Source organism: Hirsutella rhossiliensis, assembly GCF_020360975.1.
Source record: "Hirsutella rhossiliensis strain HR02 chromosome Unknown scaffold00004, whole genome shotgun sequence".
Lineage (NCBI taxonomy): Eukaryota > Fungi > Ascomycota > Sordariomycetes > Hypocreales > Ophiocordycipitaceae > Hirsutella > Hirsutella rhossiliensis.
Window position 1 is genome coordinate 6,749,414 of NW_025408670.1, and position 15,407 is coordinate 6,764,820.

The 15,407-nt window shown below is 56.4% G+C and overlaps 6 protein-coding genes across 6 annotated transcripts; 4 read left to right on the plus strand and 2 right to left on the minus strand.

Moving 5' to 3' along the window:
* Positions 1-257: 257 nt before the first annotated feature.
* HRG_05166 (ABC transporter) lies at positions 258-2,554 on the plus strand (the record flags this gene model as incomplete). Its single annotated transcript, XM_044863637.1, has 6 exons — positions 258-470; positions 530-656; positions 819-1,279; positions 1,332-1,611; positions 1,682-1,915; positions 2,403-2,554. The coding sequence occupies 6 exons, from the start codon at positions 258-260 to the stop codon at positions 2,552-2,554; spliced, it is 1,467 nt and encodes a 488-aa protein (XP_044722251.1).
* A 723-nt stretch (positions 2,555-3,277) lies between these two features.
* HRG_05167 (centromere DNA-binding protein complex CBF3 subunit) lies at positions 3,278-4,863 on the minus strand (the record flags this gene model as incomplete). Its single annotated transcript, XM_044863638.1, has 4 exons — positions 3,278-4,109; positions 4,283-4,437; positions 4,497-4,649; positions 4,729-4,863. 4 exons carry the CDS (start codon positions 4,861-4,863, stop codon positions 3,278-3,280), a joined length of 1,275 nt encoding a protein of 424 aa, XP_044722252.1.
* Positions 4,864-5,624: 761 nt separating this feature from the next.
* Positions 5,625-8,389, plus strand: HRG_05168 (ABC transporter transmembrane domain-containing protein; the record flags this gene model as incomplete). Its single annotated transcript, XM_044863639.1, has 13 exons — positions 5,625-5,801; positions 5,862-6,024; positions 6,073-6,135; positions 6,214-6,244; positions 6,323-6,435; positions 6,492-6,615; positions 6,675-6,746; positions 6,799-6,914; positions 6,966-7,575; positions 7,626-7,752; positions 7,849-7,872; positions 7,957-8,090; positions 8,167-8,389. The coding sequence occupies 13 exons, from the start codon at positions 5,625-5,627 to the stop codon at positions 8,387-8,389; spliced, it is 1,977 nt and encodes a 658-aa protein (XP_044722253.1).
* Positions 8,390-8,902: 513 nt separating this feature from the next.
* Positions 8,903-9,568, minus strand: HRG_05169 (DSBA-like thioredoxin domain-containing protein; the record flags this gene model as incomplete). The annotated part of the gene is made up of 1 exon (XM_044863640.1): positions 8,903-9,568. One exon carries the CDS (start codon positions 9,566-9,568, stop codon positions 8,903-8,905), a length of 666 nt encoding a protein of 221 aa, XP_044722254.1.
* Positions 9,569-10,741: 1,173 nt separating this feature from the next.
* Positions 10,742-11,140, plus strand: HRG_05170 (uncharacterized protein; the record flags this gene model as incomplete). The annotated part of the gene is made up of 1 exon (XM_044863641.1): positions 10,742-11,140. One exon carries the CDS (start codon positions 10,742-10,744, stop codon positions 11,138-11,140), a length of 399 nt encoding a protein of 132 aa, XP_044722255.1.
* A 58-nt stretch (positions 11,141-11,198) lies between these two features.
* HRG_05171 (NADH:flavin oxidoreductase / NADH oxidase family domain-containing protein) lies at positions 11,199-12,226 on the plus strand (the record flags this gene model as incomplete). The annotated part of the gene is made up of 3 exons (XM_044863642.1): positions 11,199-11,329; positions 11,390-11,959; positions 12,031-12,226. 3 exons carry the CDS (start codon positions 11,199-11,201, stop codon positions 12,224-12,226), a joined length of 897 nt encoding a protein of 298 aa, XP_044722256.1.
* Positions 12,227-15,407: the final 3,181 nt, after the last annotated feature.

The following is a 15,407-nucleotide window of genomic DNA, read 5'->3' on the forward strand; positions in this document are numbered from 1 at the left end:
AGCGAGAGAGTTGCTGCACAAGAGGCGATTGAATGGGAGGGAGTTGGAGAGAGGGAGTTGAATGTTGGTCCGGGGGAGACGCTCGACGGCTAGTAGCGCTAGGCCGACTTTGGCAGCTTGGCGCCGGCACAGCACAGTGCAGACAGCACCTCCTCTTCCCGTCTCACCTCACCCTATCCTTATTACCTCGCCTTATCTTCGCCTTCATCTTTTTATCTTCCCCCTTCCCTCTCCTTTGGGCCCATCTGACGCTCACAATGGACACCGCCTGTCCCTCAGGCGCCGACAGCGAATTTGGCCCTCGAGTCCATGTCGCCTGTCGCGCCTTCGACTTCACCTTGCTGTTCCAGGACGCCTTCTTCATTGCACTCCCTGCTGCCGTCTTCCTCATCCTCTTGCCCTGGCGGCTCTGGTCTCTTTGCCGCCGCCCCGTCTTGGCCACGTCAGTTCGTCTGGCGCTGTGCAAGCTTGTATGTCTCGTGGCCTCGTCTGCCTCAGCCGCTGGTCAACTGATTCTGTGCTTCCACAGGGCTTCCTATCGGCCCTCTTCTGCCTTCACATCGCCTTAGCCACGCTTCGCGCCGGCACCCCCGGCTTGTACTCCAGATTGGGCCTCGCTTCCGACATCCTCGCTGCAGTCTCCGTCTTCGTTGCTGGTCTTTTATCCTTTGCCGAGGACCAACGCTCCCCCCGGCCTTCCGACCTTCTTGTACTTTACTTCTCAGCCGCAACCATTCTTTCCCTGCCGCGGCTGCGCTCCCTATGGTTGATTGATGTTGGCAGTGCAGCGAGAGCTACGTGCGTTTCTGCAACTATAGTCGAGGCCTTGGTCGTCGTTCTCGAGTCCGCGCGAAAGACTGGGTTCCTCCAACCGTCCTACAAATCCGCCGCCATCGAGCAAGTCACCAGCTTCTGGAACCGGAGCTTCTTTGTATGGCTTCTTCCATTCTTCAACGTCGGCTATTCCAAGGACCTCGATCTGCAAGACATCCCCAAAGTCAGCCGCGACCTTGAGGAAGAGTCGACGAGGACAAGATTGACAAAAGCATGGCGAAACACGCGGGGAAAGCACCGCCTCCTACGCGCCACCTTCTTTGCCAACTCGTGGTTCTTCGGTGCCGCGGTGCCGCCTCGGCTCGCTTTGTCAGCCTTTACCTTCTGCCAGCCGTTCCTAATCGAATCCTCGGTTTCTTACCTCAATGCCACCCCCGACCAAGACTACTCTCGATTCAGAAAGGCTCTTGTTGGAGCTTTCCTGCTCACATACCTCGGGATAGCCGTACGTATTGGCAAGACCTTGCGTTGAATCCCCTGCCCTAACGAGCCTGCAGGTCTCGCGCGCGCTATACTGGCGACAAACATACCGCATGACGACTGCAATTCGTGCTGGTCTCATTTCTAGCATCTACAGACATACCATCACGCTCAAAGCCGTCGACGTCCAAGACTCGGCTGCATTGACGCTCATGGGAACAGATGTGGAAAGAATAGCCGTGTCTTTGAGACTGGTCCATGAGATTTGGGCATCCATTCCCGAGGTTGCCGTTGCGATATGGCTCTTGGCTCGGCAAATCTCCGCGGCGTCCGTTGTTCCACTGGTTGTCTGCTTGGGTGAGCCTACGGCCACAATGACCTCACGTCTTCGTGTTTGGACGAGAGCAGTGGCTAACCATCTCCATAGCATCTGTAGCAGCGGCTTCGCGAATTGCCAGCAGTTTTGGACCCGCTCAGAAAGCATGGGTAGACCGTGTCCAGACCCGAGTTGCGGCCACGGCTGGCATGCTCAGCGACATAAAGGCTGTCAAGATGCTGGGGCTGACCGAAGTGTTGAGCAAAGTCATTTCTCAGTTGCGGACAGTCGAACTGCAGACGTCGGAAACCTTTCGCTCGCTTCTCACATGGCAGATACTCGTTGGTATGCGGCTGACGCAAGTAGTACTTCAAAGTTCAGGAAGCGCTGCTAATAAGCAGGACTTATCGTGGGGTCGATTTGCGGAGTAATTTCGGGAAATCGTATGCGATTACATATCTACCATCTGATAAGTGCCCGGCGCCGCGCACGCGAATATCTCCACGGCCAGCAGCCCAATCGAGGCCATTCCGGGGCCTGGGGGACTAATCCACTCCGGCGGCGCGTTTGGTCGAGGAGCACTCCGTATAGGCTACTGTCCGTCGAGATATTTGCGTTGCAGCGCCGCGAATGGGTAATGGGGGGGCTAGGCTCGGCTACAGGAACTGCGAGATAGTAATGCACTGATCCTACGGCCCTTTGATCCTCAAAAATATGTCTAGTTACATGGATATAAATATGTATAAAGACTCTACGAGGCGGCTGGCTTACGTCGACGAGGGCGGTCCGCTTTCCCATCCGGGTCCTCCGCCCCGACGGCCCTGACCTCGAGTTGGACCTGGTCCCGGCCTGGACCTGGGTCATCGGGCACGGGGTCCCTACCTGTACCCGTATCTGGCCCTGGCCCTGGCCCCGATCCTGGCCCCGCCGTCGGCGCTGTTTGAGCTCGTCGACGAGTCGGTTCAAGCTTCGGCCGGCGCGTAACAGCTCTAGCTCTGCAACGGCCGCCTCCTTGCATTTGCCGGACGCCATACGGGCCAACAGCTCGTCCCAGATCACCTTCCGGCGACAGAACTGCACTCTGACCCCGTTCCCGGGCGCCAGCGGCTTCCCACGTCTCTTCCAGCTCCCGTACGGCCTTCTGACCTGCAAACCCTTCCTCCCACTCCTTCCAGACGTCCCCCACCGTAAAGACCCTTGCCAGGGCTGTGACGATAGGCATGCCTGGTACCAGAGGCCCTGGGGCGGGGCCGGGGCCGGGCCGGAGCTGTATTGAGATTCAAGGTAGGTACTGTTGACGGGGCCGGGCCCGGGCCTGGGGCCACGCGCCTGCTGACCCGGCTCCGAAGTAGCCGGTAAAGGTGATAGGGACCTTGCCTTGGAGGAGGGCATCGAGGCCGCCCTGAATCCCGTCCAGCCGGGCCTCAAGCCGGATGGCGAGCCGCTGACTATTCTGTAACAGGGCCTCCCGCGTGCTCTCTATGACGCCGCTTAGTTCCGGCAGCGCGCGTCGTACGAGCAGGCTTACCGGCTCCATAGCCCCTACCGCGGTGGACCGCACGGCGACGGCGAACTCGTCCCACTCGGGCCCGCCAAAAGGGGCGTAGGCGAAGAACGCTAGCGACGGGTAGCGGAGCTGTAGGACGGCCAGGTCCTGCAGAAGTACTATACGCAGGCGCCGCATAAGCTTAAGGAAGCCGTCAGCGGCTAGGTCGTCGTCGTCGAGACCGCCTTCTGCCCAGCATTGCCGGCGCGCGCGCGCTCAAAGCGGGGTTCCCACTCGATCCACGGCCACAGCTGCTTTTGTAAGACGTACGGGGTTCGTGAGCCGCACGCGCGAGGAAGTAGTCCCCGGGAGGCCGAGAAGCCGGCGACGATACGCATGAACTGCCGCGGTAGGTGCGTAAGATATGCCTGGCAGAGCACGCTCTGGTTCCAGCGGCCGGCCTGCGAGATCTGGGCGAGCGACGTGCCATGGGTCTCCGCGTCCTGGGCGCCCACCCTGCGCGGGAGGTGCGTCTTCTTCGACGCGATAAGGCCGGCAGCGCCGAAGATACGCCAGGTCTCTTGTAGCTGTGTCGGGTACGAGAGCTCCTGCTCGCGGTCCCGCCCGACGAGGACCTTGATCCGATACCAGTCCTGACGGCGCCGGAAGGACGGGGGGGGTTCGCCGGCGACGTGCCAGCGCCAAAAGAAGAGCTGTGCTAGGGCCCCTTGCGTACAGAATAAGGGGTCCTTGTGCCGGAGCGCGCCCATAAACTCCTTCCTCGCCGTCTTATTTAGCTTGCCGTCCCGTAAAAGGCTTACCAGGCAACCACAGGGGGTCGGGCCCTCCGAAGGCGGATAGTCGAGTAGGGATAGGTCTGCAAGCTCCATCTTGCGCCGGTTCTCCCCCCGTAAGAGGTAGTAGTGGCCGAAGAGGAGGTCGACTCGCGTACGGAGGTTTTGCGGCGTATACGCGGCGCCAGTGAGAAGGAGATCCTGGATCCGAAGCCATTCATCGTGAGGTAGCCGGCCTGGATCCCGTCGCTTCCGCGGTCTTTAAAGGAGGCGCGGTCGTGCTTCCCCGCTGGCGGCCCCGTTGCTCAAGGAATCCTCGTACGGCGGCGCCCCGGGATTCTCCGTATTCGCGTTGCCGTGAGCCACCTGGAGCCTCCATAGCTCGATAACGGCCGCGATATAGGCGTCGATAGTGCCCTCGTAAGCAAAGACCCTTCGGTAAGGTCTACTGCAGCCGTCGCGAGGCCTGTGGGTGGCACGTAGCCCTCGCGGTCGTCAGCGAGCAGCTCGGCGGCCTCGGCCAGGGGGACCTCCAAAGCTTCGGCCAGGCTTTCGGCCTCTGCCATGGCCGCGGCCTCGAGCTGCTCCTGTTCGCGCTGTTGCCGTACCTGTACGGCCTCGCCGTTGCCGTTGCCCCTAATCTTACCCGCGCGCGCGGCTTCTTCTGCGGCGGCACAACGCGTCGTAACAGGATATCCTCTTTGAGCCACGCCGCCAGCTTGTCCGGCGTTACGAGCTCGCCGTCGGGCCAGCTATAGAGCGAGCCGTCTGCTGCAGCCCGAGGCGTATGGCACCAGGCCTATACGCATTTGTCTGTTAGCCGCCTAGGGGGCCGTACGTGACAGGGATCGAAGTGGAGGACCGGCCGGGGGACGCGCCTTCCACTCCCGCTGCTTCGCCGCGTAACTCCGCGTCGTGTTCGCCGGCTGTTCGTCCTTCTTCGCCTGGATGCCCGCCCTCCGGGCGGCACGGGCGCGCTCGTCAGCTGCCGTGTACGAGTCGTCCGCGGCCATCTCGGTCGATCGGGCAACCTTCCTACGGGGCGAATGTCTGGGCTCGGTTGGCCGGAAACCCGATAAGTCGGGTGGGAACTTATCAAATGCACTTATCAGGCGTCCTGCACACGATTTCACGGGCGGCGTTTTGCGGGCAATAAGTGGTCACGTGGTCTAAGTGAATTACGACGCAATTGCGGGCACCACCGATAAGCCGCCCTGTAGGAAACGTACCGACCGTGCTGGCGCCGTTCGCGACATTTCTCACTTATGCGATAATTGCCAAGGTCAACAGCAGCGAAACACTTCTCTCCGCCCAGGCTTTTGCGTCGCTTTCACTCATTAATCTTGCAACAAACCCCATCATTCTCTTCTGCCAGGCTTTGCCCACGTGCATGCAGGCTGTGGCCTGTTTCGGGCGTATAGAGGCGTATTTTCTAAAACAGCCTTCCGGAGGACAAGAATCCTGCGCTTCGGTATTGTCAGAGAGATCATCGCAATCAGCAACAGAGTTGGTGAGTGTATCGCAAAAGCCAATGTCGCGCAAGGAGCTCGTCTCCTTTACGACAGCGGATGTCTCGTGGCTCCAAGGACCGTCCAAGCCGGTCTTGCGTGGTCTAAACTTGACAGTGCGATCCGGATTCACTGCCATTGTTGGCCCCGTTGCATCAGGAAAGTCTACTCTTTTAGCAACTCTTCTAGGTGAGACGACCTTGACGCAAGGCTTCATGACCGACGTATTGTCTGGAGTTGCATTCTGTCCCCAAACTCCGTGGATTATGGATCAGACAATACGGCACAACATCGTTGGGAACTTGGCTTTTGACGAGAAGTGGTATGACTTTTCTGTCAGTGTTTGCTGCCTCCAAGACGACTTGGAGAGGTTTCCAGAAGGGGACCGTAAGAAGGCCGGCAGCAACGGAGCTTCATTGAGCGGTGGGCAACGCCAGAGAGTGGTTGGTGCCTCTTTGATTCGCATTTTCCCTGCAGCAGCTGACAACGCGGTCGGTGTCCAGGCTCTTGCTCGAGCGATATACTCGAAGCTTCCAATGGTGATCATGGATAATGTTACTAGCGGGTTCGATGCTAGAACAGCCCGCTCCGTTTCCACCCTGCTCTTTGATCCGGACGGCTACTTTAGGAAAGCAGGAATTGCCGTCGTTCTGGCAACGCACAATCGTATGCCGACCGTTCCCTGTTCCCAGAATTCTGCTCACATAACCCAAGGACACATTCTGTCTCAAATGGATTCAATCATTGTGTTGAATGAGGGCCGCGTTGTCGACTCTGGTTCATTCGAAGAGGTCCGATCGCGAAACGCGTCACTCATCCAGCGAATTGAAATTTCAACGGACCTGTCTTCCATAGAAACAGACAGCGACATGGAGACGCCCGCTCGGTCCGAGGAGGAACAAGAGAGGAGTGTTCCCCCAGCATTGTCCCCTGAGAACGGCTCAGCAGACTTGAACCTGAACAGGCGAAGCGGAAGCTGGTCGGTCTACGGGTACTATTGCAGAAGCGCAGGCAATGTGCCATTGATTTTCTGGGCTTCATTTACCATTATAGGGGCGGTTGCCACAAACTATGCTCGTAAGTTCTCTTAACGGTCAGGGTTATAGTGATCACCCGCTCATGGCATCGTACAGCATTGTGGATCCAGAAATGGACAGAGGACAACAAGGCGAGACCCAACCAAGACCTCGGCCTATATCTTGGTGTTTATGCAATGCTGTTTGGCGTATCGACAGCGGCGACGGCGGGCGAATGTTGGCATGTTACCTTCTCGCCGGTCCATCACGCAGAGCTGGTGTTCTGACGACTGCACATAGGGTGTTCTTCATCCGAATCATCAACAACACAGCCCTCAAACTGCATTCTGACCTTCTCGAAGCAACTCTTAGGTGAGCCGGGCAACATTGTGGGCTTCTACCCGAGACTCACGAGTGTCTCCAGAGCACCATTCCACTTCTTCCAGGCGACCGACGTCGGCGTCATTGCAAACCGATTCAGCCAAGACATGGACCTTATCGACATGACTCTGCCATCTCAGGCCATTCAGTTTACCACAGGTATGTAAAGACGACGTAACGGAAGGGGCTGTGGGTTGACGACGTCGGAAGGGGCCGTTTCGTGCGCCGTACAACTCATCATCATCTGCATCCTGGGCAAGTATCTTGCGGCTACTATTCCCGCCCTGGTCGGCGCGCTAGTTGTCATCCAACGATACTACTTGCGTACTTCGCGACAAGTGCGTCTCATAGACATCGAAGCCAAGGCTCCTCTATACAAGCTCTTCATCGAAACTATTCAGGGCGTCTCTAGCATCCGCGCCTTCCGCTGGGGGCGCGCGTTTTGCCGCGACAACAGCGAAATTCTGAATCAGTCTCAGAAGCCGTATTACATGCTCTTGTGCGTGCAGCAATGGCTTGCACTGGTGCTTGATCTCGTTGTCGGGGCGCTAGCCGTCATCATCGTTGCGCTGGCAATGTCCTTGAACGGGAACATCAGCGCCGGAGGACTGGGCGCTTCTCTGGTGCTGATATTGCAGTTTAATTCACTGTTGACACAGAGCGTACAAGCATGGACGAAACTAGAAACCTCAATAGGGGCAGTGGCTAGGGTACAGCAGTTTCTGAGAGTCACGCCCGCAGAGCCGGACGGCGCATCGCCGCCGACCTACTGGCCAAACCGCGGAGAGCTTCAATTCCACAAGTTGACTGCAAGCTACAGGTACCTTGTCTTTCTCATGTTCTCGTCCGGGATATGCCTCTGCTAACCAGTGCTAGCTGTCGATCGTCACCTGTTTTGAAGAATCTGAGCCTAACGGTACAGGCAGGCGAGAGACTTGCCATCTGCGGGACGTCTGGAAGCGGCAAGTCATCCCTTATCATGGCCGCGCTCCTCATGGTGAGACTTGAAGGGGGCCATGTTGCTATTGATGGAGTGGACGTCTCTACACTTGATGGGCGGAGAGTACGCTCCAGCATAAACACAGTACCACAGGAGCCTTTTTTCCTCCCAGGCACGGTGCGATTTAACGTCGATCCCCACAATCGTTCGGCCGACGAGACTATTACGGCGGTACTCGATAGGGTTGGATTACTATCCAAGATTGATTCCAGCGGCGGCCTTGACGGGGATCTGACTGCTTCGGAGTGGTCGCATGGAGAGAGGCAATTGCTCTGCCTTGCGAGAGCCATGCTTGTTCCCAGCAAAGTTTTGATACTGGATGAGGCTGCTGGCAGGTACGAAAGTCCTCCTTACGGTCCCGCAACACGATAGACGAGAGAAACAGAGGTGGGCTGACTTTCAGACTGACAGTGTTGACGAGAAGACGGAAGCAATCATGCAGGAGATTTTGGACTCAGATTTCCAAGGCCGGACCCTGATCTCGGTGCTCCATCGATTAACATATATACGTCGCTTTGATAGAGTGGCTGTCCTGGAAAACGGAGAGCTCATTGAGTGTGATACGCCGGGGAGACTGCTTAGCCGGGATTCGGCCTTTGCCAGGCTATATCGTGCACACACTGGGCAACACTAATGCGGGATTTGCCAATAGAGAAACAAGCAGTGAAACAAAGACACCATCATAGAACATTGCAAACGGTGAGGCGGTTGACGGATTCAGTTTCTATATGTGGCGTTATGGTTTCTGGGCTATTAAGAGTCTAGTGCTCGGTTAAACCCCCAAGCCTGACACTTCCCCCTTTGTCTTTACTCCGGCTGTTCGGTAGTGTAGATTTTGCATCGAGCCCGAGTCTCACGCTTCTCGGGGTATCTGTCGCCGACTTGCAGCCGAAGGAGGGTTAAATGTCTCCGAAATCAATGGGTTGGCCGCCGGCGTATACATGATTCTTGCTGAGAAGCGAGCTAGCTCCACTGCGATGTTCATCAAGATGATTTCGTGGTGCGTGCCGTAATTAACCCCTTCGCCTTTCAGAGATGCCTCACTCCATGCACGGTGCCTCCATGGCAACCTTGCAGGCGACAAAATTAGAAGCAAGAACGGTGGCGGACTCGCAGAATGCCTTCAGTTCCCTGTCTTGAACTCTTCTCACCCGAGTGCCTTGATCTTCTCAAAGACGCGCACAAAAGTCGCCGGGTCGTTCGCGCCGCTCAGTCTATACCTGTCCTGCATCTGAAAGTCCGGAACGCCGCTGACGCCGTCTGATCTGGCCTGCGCTACGGCCTTGTCGACTTGGGCGCCGCCTTGGTCACTCTCGACAATGGCCGCTTTGAAATCTTGTACGGGGATGCTGGCCTGAGTCGCAATGTCCTGCAACGTTTCGTGCGTGGTGATGTCCCTCTCATGCTCAAAATAAGCGGCAAAGAGCCCGTCGATGGTCTTGAGCTCGACCTCGGGACCATATTGCTTAGCCAGATGGATGAGCCGGTGTGAGTCTCTTGTGTTGCCCGTCCTGCCACCGTACTTGAAGTTGATGCCTAGTTGATGGCCGACCTTGGAGAGAGATTCATGTATCATGTCGATGCGCCCGGGTCCGAATTTTTCATCGTAGAACTGCTGCTTCTCGATGCTTGACCCTGGGCCCCGGGGCCACCCCGGATTGAGTTGGTAGGGCGCATACGTAACGGAAAAGGTGTCACCACTGTCTGGATGCTTCTGGAACCAAAGCTGCTGAGCCTGCTGGAGTTGCCGGCGTCCAACGTAGCACCAAGGGCACGCAACGTCGGATGTTACGGTGATGCGGAAATTGGTCATGTCTGCGGAGCTTCTCGAGATCTCAAGGTAGAGTGCAAGAACAGATTGAAACATTCGATGCCGATGCGACGGCTTTTGCCCCTATTTGTACTGCCGCCTCTCTCATTGTTGATTCTTAAGCAGAACCACCATCTTCGAAAGGTGGAGTCTGTTCTTGGGGATGTCCGTTGGACTCTGATGGACGTGTCGTCGGTGATGAACCGGTTTAGTCAGTAACTTTCGGAACTCCCACACTTGCTTGGAAATAACATGGGTATAGCCGAGGCAGCACGCCGAGGGCAACAAGGGGGCTCCGCAGAAGACGTGCTCCGCACAAAGCGGGATCCGCTCGGGATCTCCGGAGGGGGCGGGGCGAGCTGTAGGGGGAGTGGGCTGAAACAGGACACAGCTTCAGCTTTCATTCGGGAGCCGAGATGCTGCTGTCGCCATTGATTCGAATGGCCATCTTGCCCTGGTGGTGAGGGCGGAGAATGGTCACGTTGCCATCACAATGCATGGTTTCGACAACAACGACACCAAGGAGAAACATTTCGTCAGCTAGCGCGAGAGTCGGGAAATTCTGGGATCATGATGCTGGCATTGCTGGGGAGCGAGGTGAAGAGCTGGAATTTTGGGAGATTGCGGGTGTCATAACGCGTCCTCACGGAGCTGCGGAGCTTCAGAGCTAGACTCTCCAGCTGCCCAAGCCGTTGATGCAGAAGCCCTCCGGACGGCAAAGGACGATGTTCTCCACGAACCGCGTGTTTGCAGTAGATGGATACGCCCCCCCTGTCTCAAACTCCGTCGCGGTTCTTACCCGCAGTTGTATGCCGTCAGAACCTGAGAAAACACGCAAAAGCTAGTCGCAGAACAGACAAGTATCGCAGATAGCGTAGAATATCATTGGTGACTCCAATTCCGACGGCGTTAAAAGGCCAGCTGCATCCATTTAAGATCCACCAAGCCGCATTGTTGATGACGCCATATCCAACGCTTCCGGATGCAACGGCGGATTGCCGGGTCCGTCGGCCGGCTACTCTTCACTGTAGAGAAGGCGTAGAGCTTGATTTGAAAGCACGTTAGGGGAAACCGTGTATATAGAACTGGCCGTGGCGCCTGCTTTGTAGCCTGCAGGCCTCATCGCATCGGCAGAAGTCAAGCGCAAACTACAGCAACCCCATTAAGCCCAGCATCATGGCGCCCAAGAGATTCGCGGCCGAAAAGGCGGACCCATCGCCGCTCGCACAACCGCTCAAGTTCGACATCAGCGGCAAGACGGCCAAGAACAGGTTTATGAAGGCGGCAATGACGGAGCGGCTGTCATCGTGGGATCCCAAAGTACTGGAAAAGCGTGGCGTTCCGTCAAAGGAGCTCGTCAACGTGTATCGGAGATGGGGCGAGGGCGGCTACGGCGTCATCCTCACGGGAAACGTCATGATCGAGTACGACCAGCTTGAAGCTGCCGGCAATGCTATCGTCCCCGCGACGCCCCTTTCCGGGAGCGTTTCGACGCCTTCAAGGACCTGGCGACGGCTGCCAAGAAGCACGGCAGTCTCATGGTGGCCCAAGTCAGCCATCCTGGACGCCAAGTGACGGACCGAATCCAAAGAACCCAATCTCAGCGAGCGATGTGAGGCTGGAAAAAGAAATGATGGGAATGCAGTTCGCCAAGCCGCGACCGATGGAGAAGAAAGACTTCGAAAATGTTATCGAAGGCTTTGCTCATGCGGCCGAGTACCTGCACAAGGCGGGATTTGATGGAGTCGAGCTTCACGCAGCCCAGTAAGTGGGCACCCATCACCAGACAAGACAAAGCCAAGACTCTTGCTTACAGTGTTCCAGCGGCTATTTGTTGTCCCAGTTCCTCTCGCCTACGACCAACAAGCGGACGGATCAATACGGCGGCTCGGTCCTCAATCGGTCCAGAATCATCATCGAGATCATCAAGGCCATCCGGGAACGCGTAGCCGACAAGTCGTTCATCGTAGGCATCAAGGTCAACAGCGTCGAGTTCCAAAGCGGCGGGTTCACCCCCGAGGATTGCAAGACTCTCTGCGCGGAGCTGGAGAAGAACGAATTTGACTTTGTGGAGCTGTCCGGCGGCACCTACCAAGAATTTGTCATGAAGCATCAGCGCGAGTCGACCCGGAAGCGCGAGGCCTTCTTCCTCGAGTTTGCCGACATCGTGATTCCGGAGCTGAAAAAGACAAAAGCCTACGTCACTGGCGGCTTCAGGACGACCAAGGGCATGGTCAGGGCCCTCGACACCGTGCAGGGCGTGGGACTGGCCCGCCCGGTCTGCAACGAATTCGACCTTGCCCAGAAGTTGCTCGACAGCAAGGTCGACAGCGCAATCGAGACTCTGTTTGACGAGGAAAACTTTGGCATGATGACTGTGGTGGCCGGAACACAGTGAGTCTGACCCGACAGGGGTGCTGCGTGTACGCGTGATTGTACGTGACGGCTGATGAGGCTCGCTTTAGAATCCGTGCCGTGGGCCAGGGAATGGAGCCACTCGACTTTAGCAGAGAAGACCACAAGAAGATCTTCGAAGCGTCCATGCAGAAATGGGGCCAGACCATGGCGGCGGACAAAGAGGGCTCAAGGTACGGATATGTTGACATTGAGGGTCTGAAGCTGGAGCCATTCGGCGTCCCGTACGCAGCGGCATCGCTTTAGTAAGGAGTGACGAGAGGCTACATGGAAGCATGGCGGGAATCCATTAAGTATACAGCTTTTGTCCCTGATTTTTCTCCCCATTTTCAGCCGTCAGACATAGAACTTGAACTATCAGAGACATGGCAACGTTATTCAACAACGTGTCGCCACAAATTGGCCCCCCCCCCCTGTTGAGCTTCATTATGTCCCTGTTCCAGCCGCCAGCGCAGGGTCGATGAATACGTTGCCGCGGAGTGTGTCTTGCAATCCTCACAGACAGACGCCGATACAGTCAGCGCCGCCCTTGTTCGGATCACATCCGTCGTTGGGCGCGTCGTAGCAGCGAAGTCCCTTGGGGCACGGTCTGCCGGCGAAACCACCGCAAGACGGGGCATTTTTGGGAATGCAGATTCCGGGTCTCAAGCCGCAAGGGCGAGCGGCAGGCCCGGCGGCGACGAAGCTGGCGAGGCCGACGGCCGCGATGGCGAGGACGTTGCTGCTGAGCATTTTCTCGAAGTCGAACTGGAGCGTCTAAGCGGAAGAAGTCGGAAAGTTGATGCAATTAAGGTCTGATTTAAACTCAGTCCCTTCAGCCATCAGCGCATATTGGAGCTACACGGCCGTCTTTATACGTCGAGCTGAAGCCACCCTCGGCCACCTTGGTTGCTGGACAACGCCATGGTCTCACCCTCCAGGGTTCCTGATCGGTCAACACAGTAGTGCTCGCGGCGGAGACCCGATGCTGCGGAGACACGAGCTGCGGCTGCATAAGACGGCATGCATCGCGCGACGGCGCAGCCAATCGTCTGCTCAGCTCTGCCCCTCGCCAGCCAGAGTCACAAAGCAGCCCGTCACTAGTCTCGGGCGTTCCCAATGGTAAACTGCCCGACCACGCTACAGGAGGTAAGCTTATTTTGGGTTTGCGCACTTGATTCACCCGAGTCCAATGGAGGAAGGGCGTTGGAGGGATGGCTCACAGGCCGTAGTTACAGCTGGGGCTGAATGGAAAGGCCGCTTCCCGCCGGAATGACGAGCCGGCGTCTAGCATGCCCCTTTCCGGGACGTGGCGTGTCAGATGCTCGTCTGCAATCTGATTTCTGACTGCTGCAGGAGAGCTGGTCCACCTCAGTTATCGTTACTAACTCTTTTTCATGTTCTTCAGGAACAAAGCCCGAGTGCAGCCGAGCTGCAAGTCTACGGCCGAGACACCGTTCCAGGGGTGCCCCATCAGTGTGTACTGTGTAGCAACCGGACGTTCGCCTCTTGCACTCGGGCCCTCGGTCCTTCTGCGCCGAATCGTACAGTCGTCGCTCTTGGAGCACTCCGTGAGCACTCCGTACGCGAAGAGCGGATGCACGATGGCTACGGTATGTGTCACTAACATGCACGTGTGCCAGCAGGCTATGTTAAGAGCAAACCTCGGTCCAAATCCCGCTTCTAACCGGCCGATTCCACCAAGATCAGATGGATCGAGACCTTTTGTTTTCCTCATAACCTGACTTCCTCCCATGCGGGCTCCTTTCAACACTCTCGGCCCAATATCCTCAAGGTGCTTAGCACGGAGTACTAGAAGCTTTACGTACAAACACTTCAAATTTTGCCGGGAAGAAGAACCCAATGTAATTAAGCGTGCTACTTTTTCGGGCCGTCGGCCTGTCTGTGTGCCCCTGGGGTGCCCTCAGCCGCTTGACATGGGGTTGCAAGCGGCATATGTACAGTAAGTACAGTAAGCGGAGGAAGTACTACGTTCTGGGCTGTGCGGAACAAAAGATCCTTTCCTCTCGCCATTGAAGCTCCTGTTAGTGGAATGAGAGCAAGATTCTACTACCGTGCTCAGGGCCGACAAACGCTTCATCACTTCATTCTCGCGCGGCCACAAATAGTTGAAAAGCTTCCCTATCCTTGGCAAGACGACGCAGGAATATCGTTGGCGGTAAAACACAATCTCGCCATCGTCCATTCTGACAGCGCCAAGTCTTTCACTATGGAGAGACACGATAGGCCAAGTCACGGAAAGGGCGAGAGGGTTCCAAGACACAAACAGGTCTAGAACGGGCTTGTTGATGTTGTGAGGTCGGGTGAGGCAATTGGCCGCCAAGCCACGGACGAAAAACGAGCCAATCCGCAGACAGTCAGGAGCACGATGAATTACTAGAAGCCACGTCGAGACAGTCACAGTCTAAGGTTAAACAGATCCATATGCCTGACAGTATATGAGCTGTACTCTCCGAGTGCCATCAAACGGTTCGCTGGCAGACCCAGATTTCAATAGGCGCGGTTGAAGGATGCAGGGTTCAACGCGATGGTCTACCTGAGAATTCGACAACATGCTCACAAGCCAAGACGACCGACTGGCAGTGGATGGTCGCAGTACGTGATGGGATACCCTGAAGTCCTCGACAAGACCATTGCAACGAGTCTCAGACGGTTGCAAACGGGATTTCAAAGTCTCATGTCTTTGTAAAAGACAAATAGCCAACCCTTTACTCAATTATCGAGTCCTTTTCGTCTATAGTTTGAATAGCGGATTGTTTGCGAAGATTTGGGAAGCCCAAGCAGTAGATAGTAGCCTACGGAAGATAGTAGAAGAGCTATCAACCTAAAACGGCGCGGAAAGGGCGACTGGTTAATATCTAAGGATTAGAAAGCTAGTCGGGATGGCTAACGCGGCTTTGGCAGCCAGCTCAAATGGCTATCTGCTGAGACTATCAATGGTTCTCGATTCTACTCTGTAGAACTCCTCTACATATCTCCAACTGTCTCCAAAGGTTCCTGTCTCTCAGGCATGCCCTGATGGCGACTCATAGCGAGATAATTAGCTAAAGATACGGTCCTTGGTTTGCGGGTAGGGGCGCCATGCCCGTCGTGAGAAGTCGATCCTAGTGAGAACTGAGAAATTGGAAGTAGATAAGGTCATGCCAAGCATCTGGCCTCTGCAGATACCTATGGCAAAGAGGATGCGTAACCCCGCGGCTCTCCAGCCTCTCCAATAGCCGTAGTCTGCGGCTGTCGCTCGGGACGGCGGCAGACCAAGCAAGATATGGCTAATTTCCATCGCGACCAGTCTCTCTCGGCGGCCCGCTTATTCATGAAACGGGCCTCGCAGCTCACTAAGGGCGGGCACTAGGACCTTTGGCAGGACGCCCCTAGCCATATCTCTATGGCTTTGAGACTGCATTTCAGCCTTGCCAAGGCGAGGGAC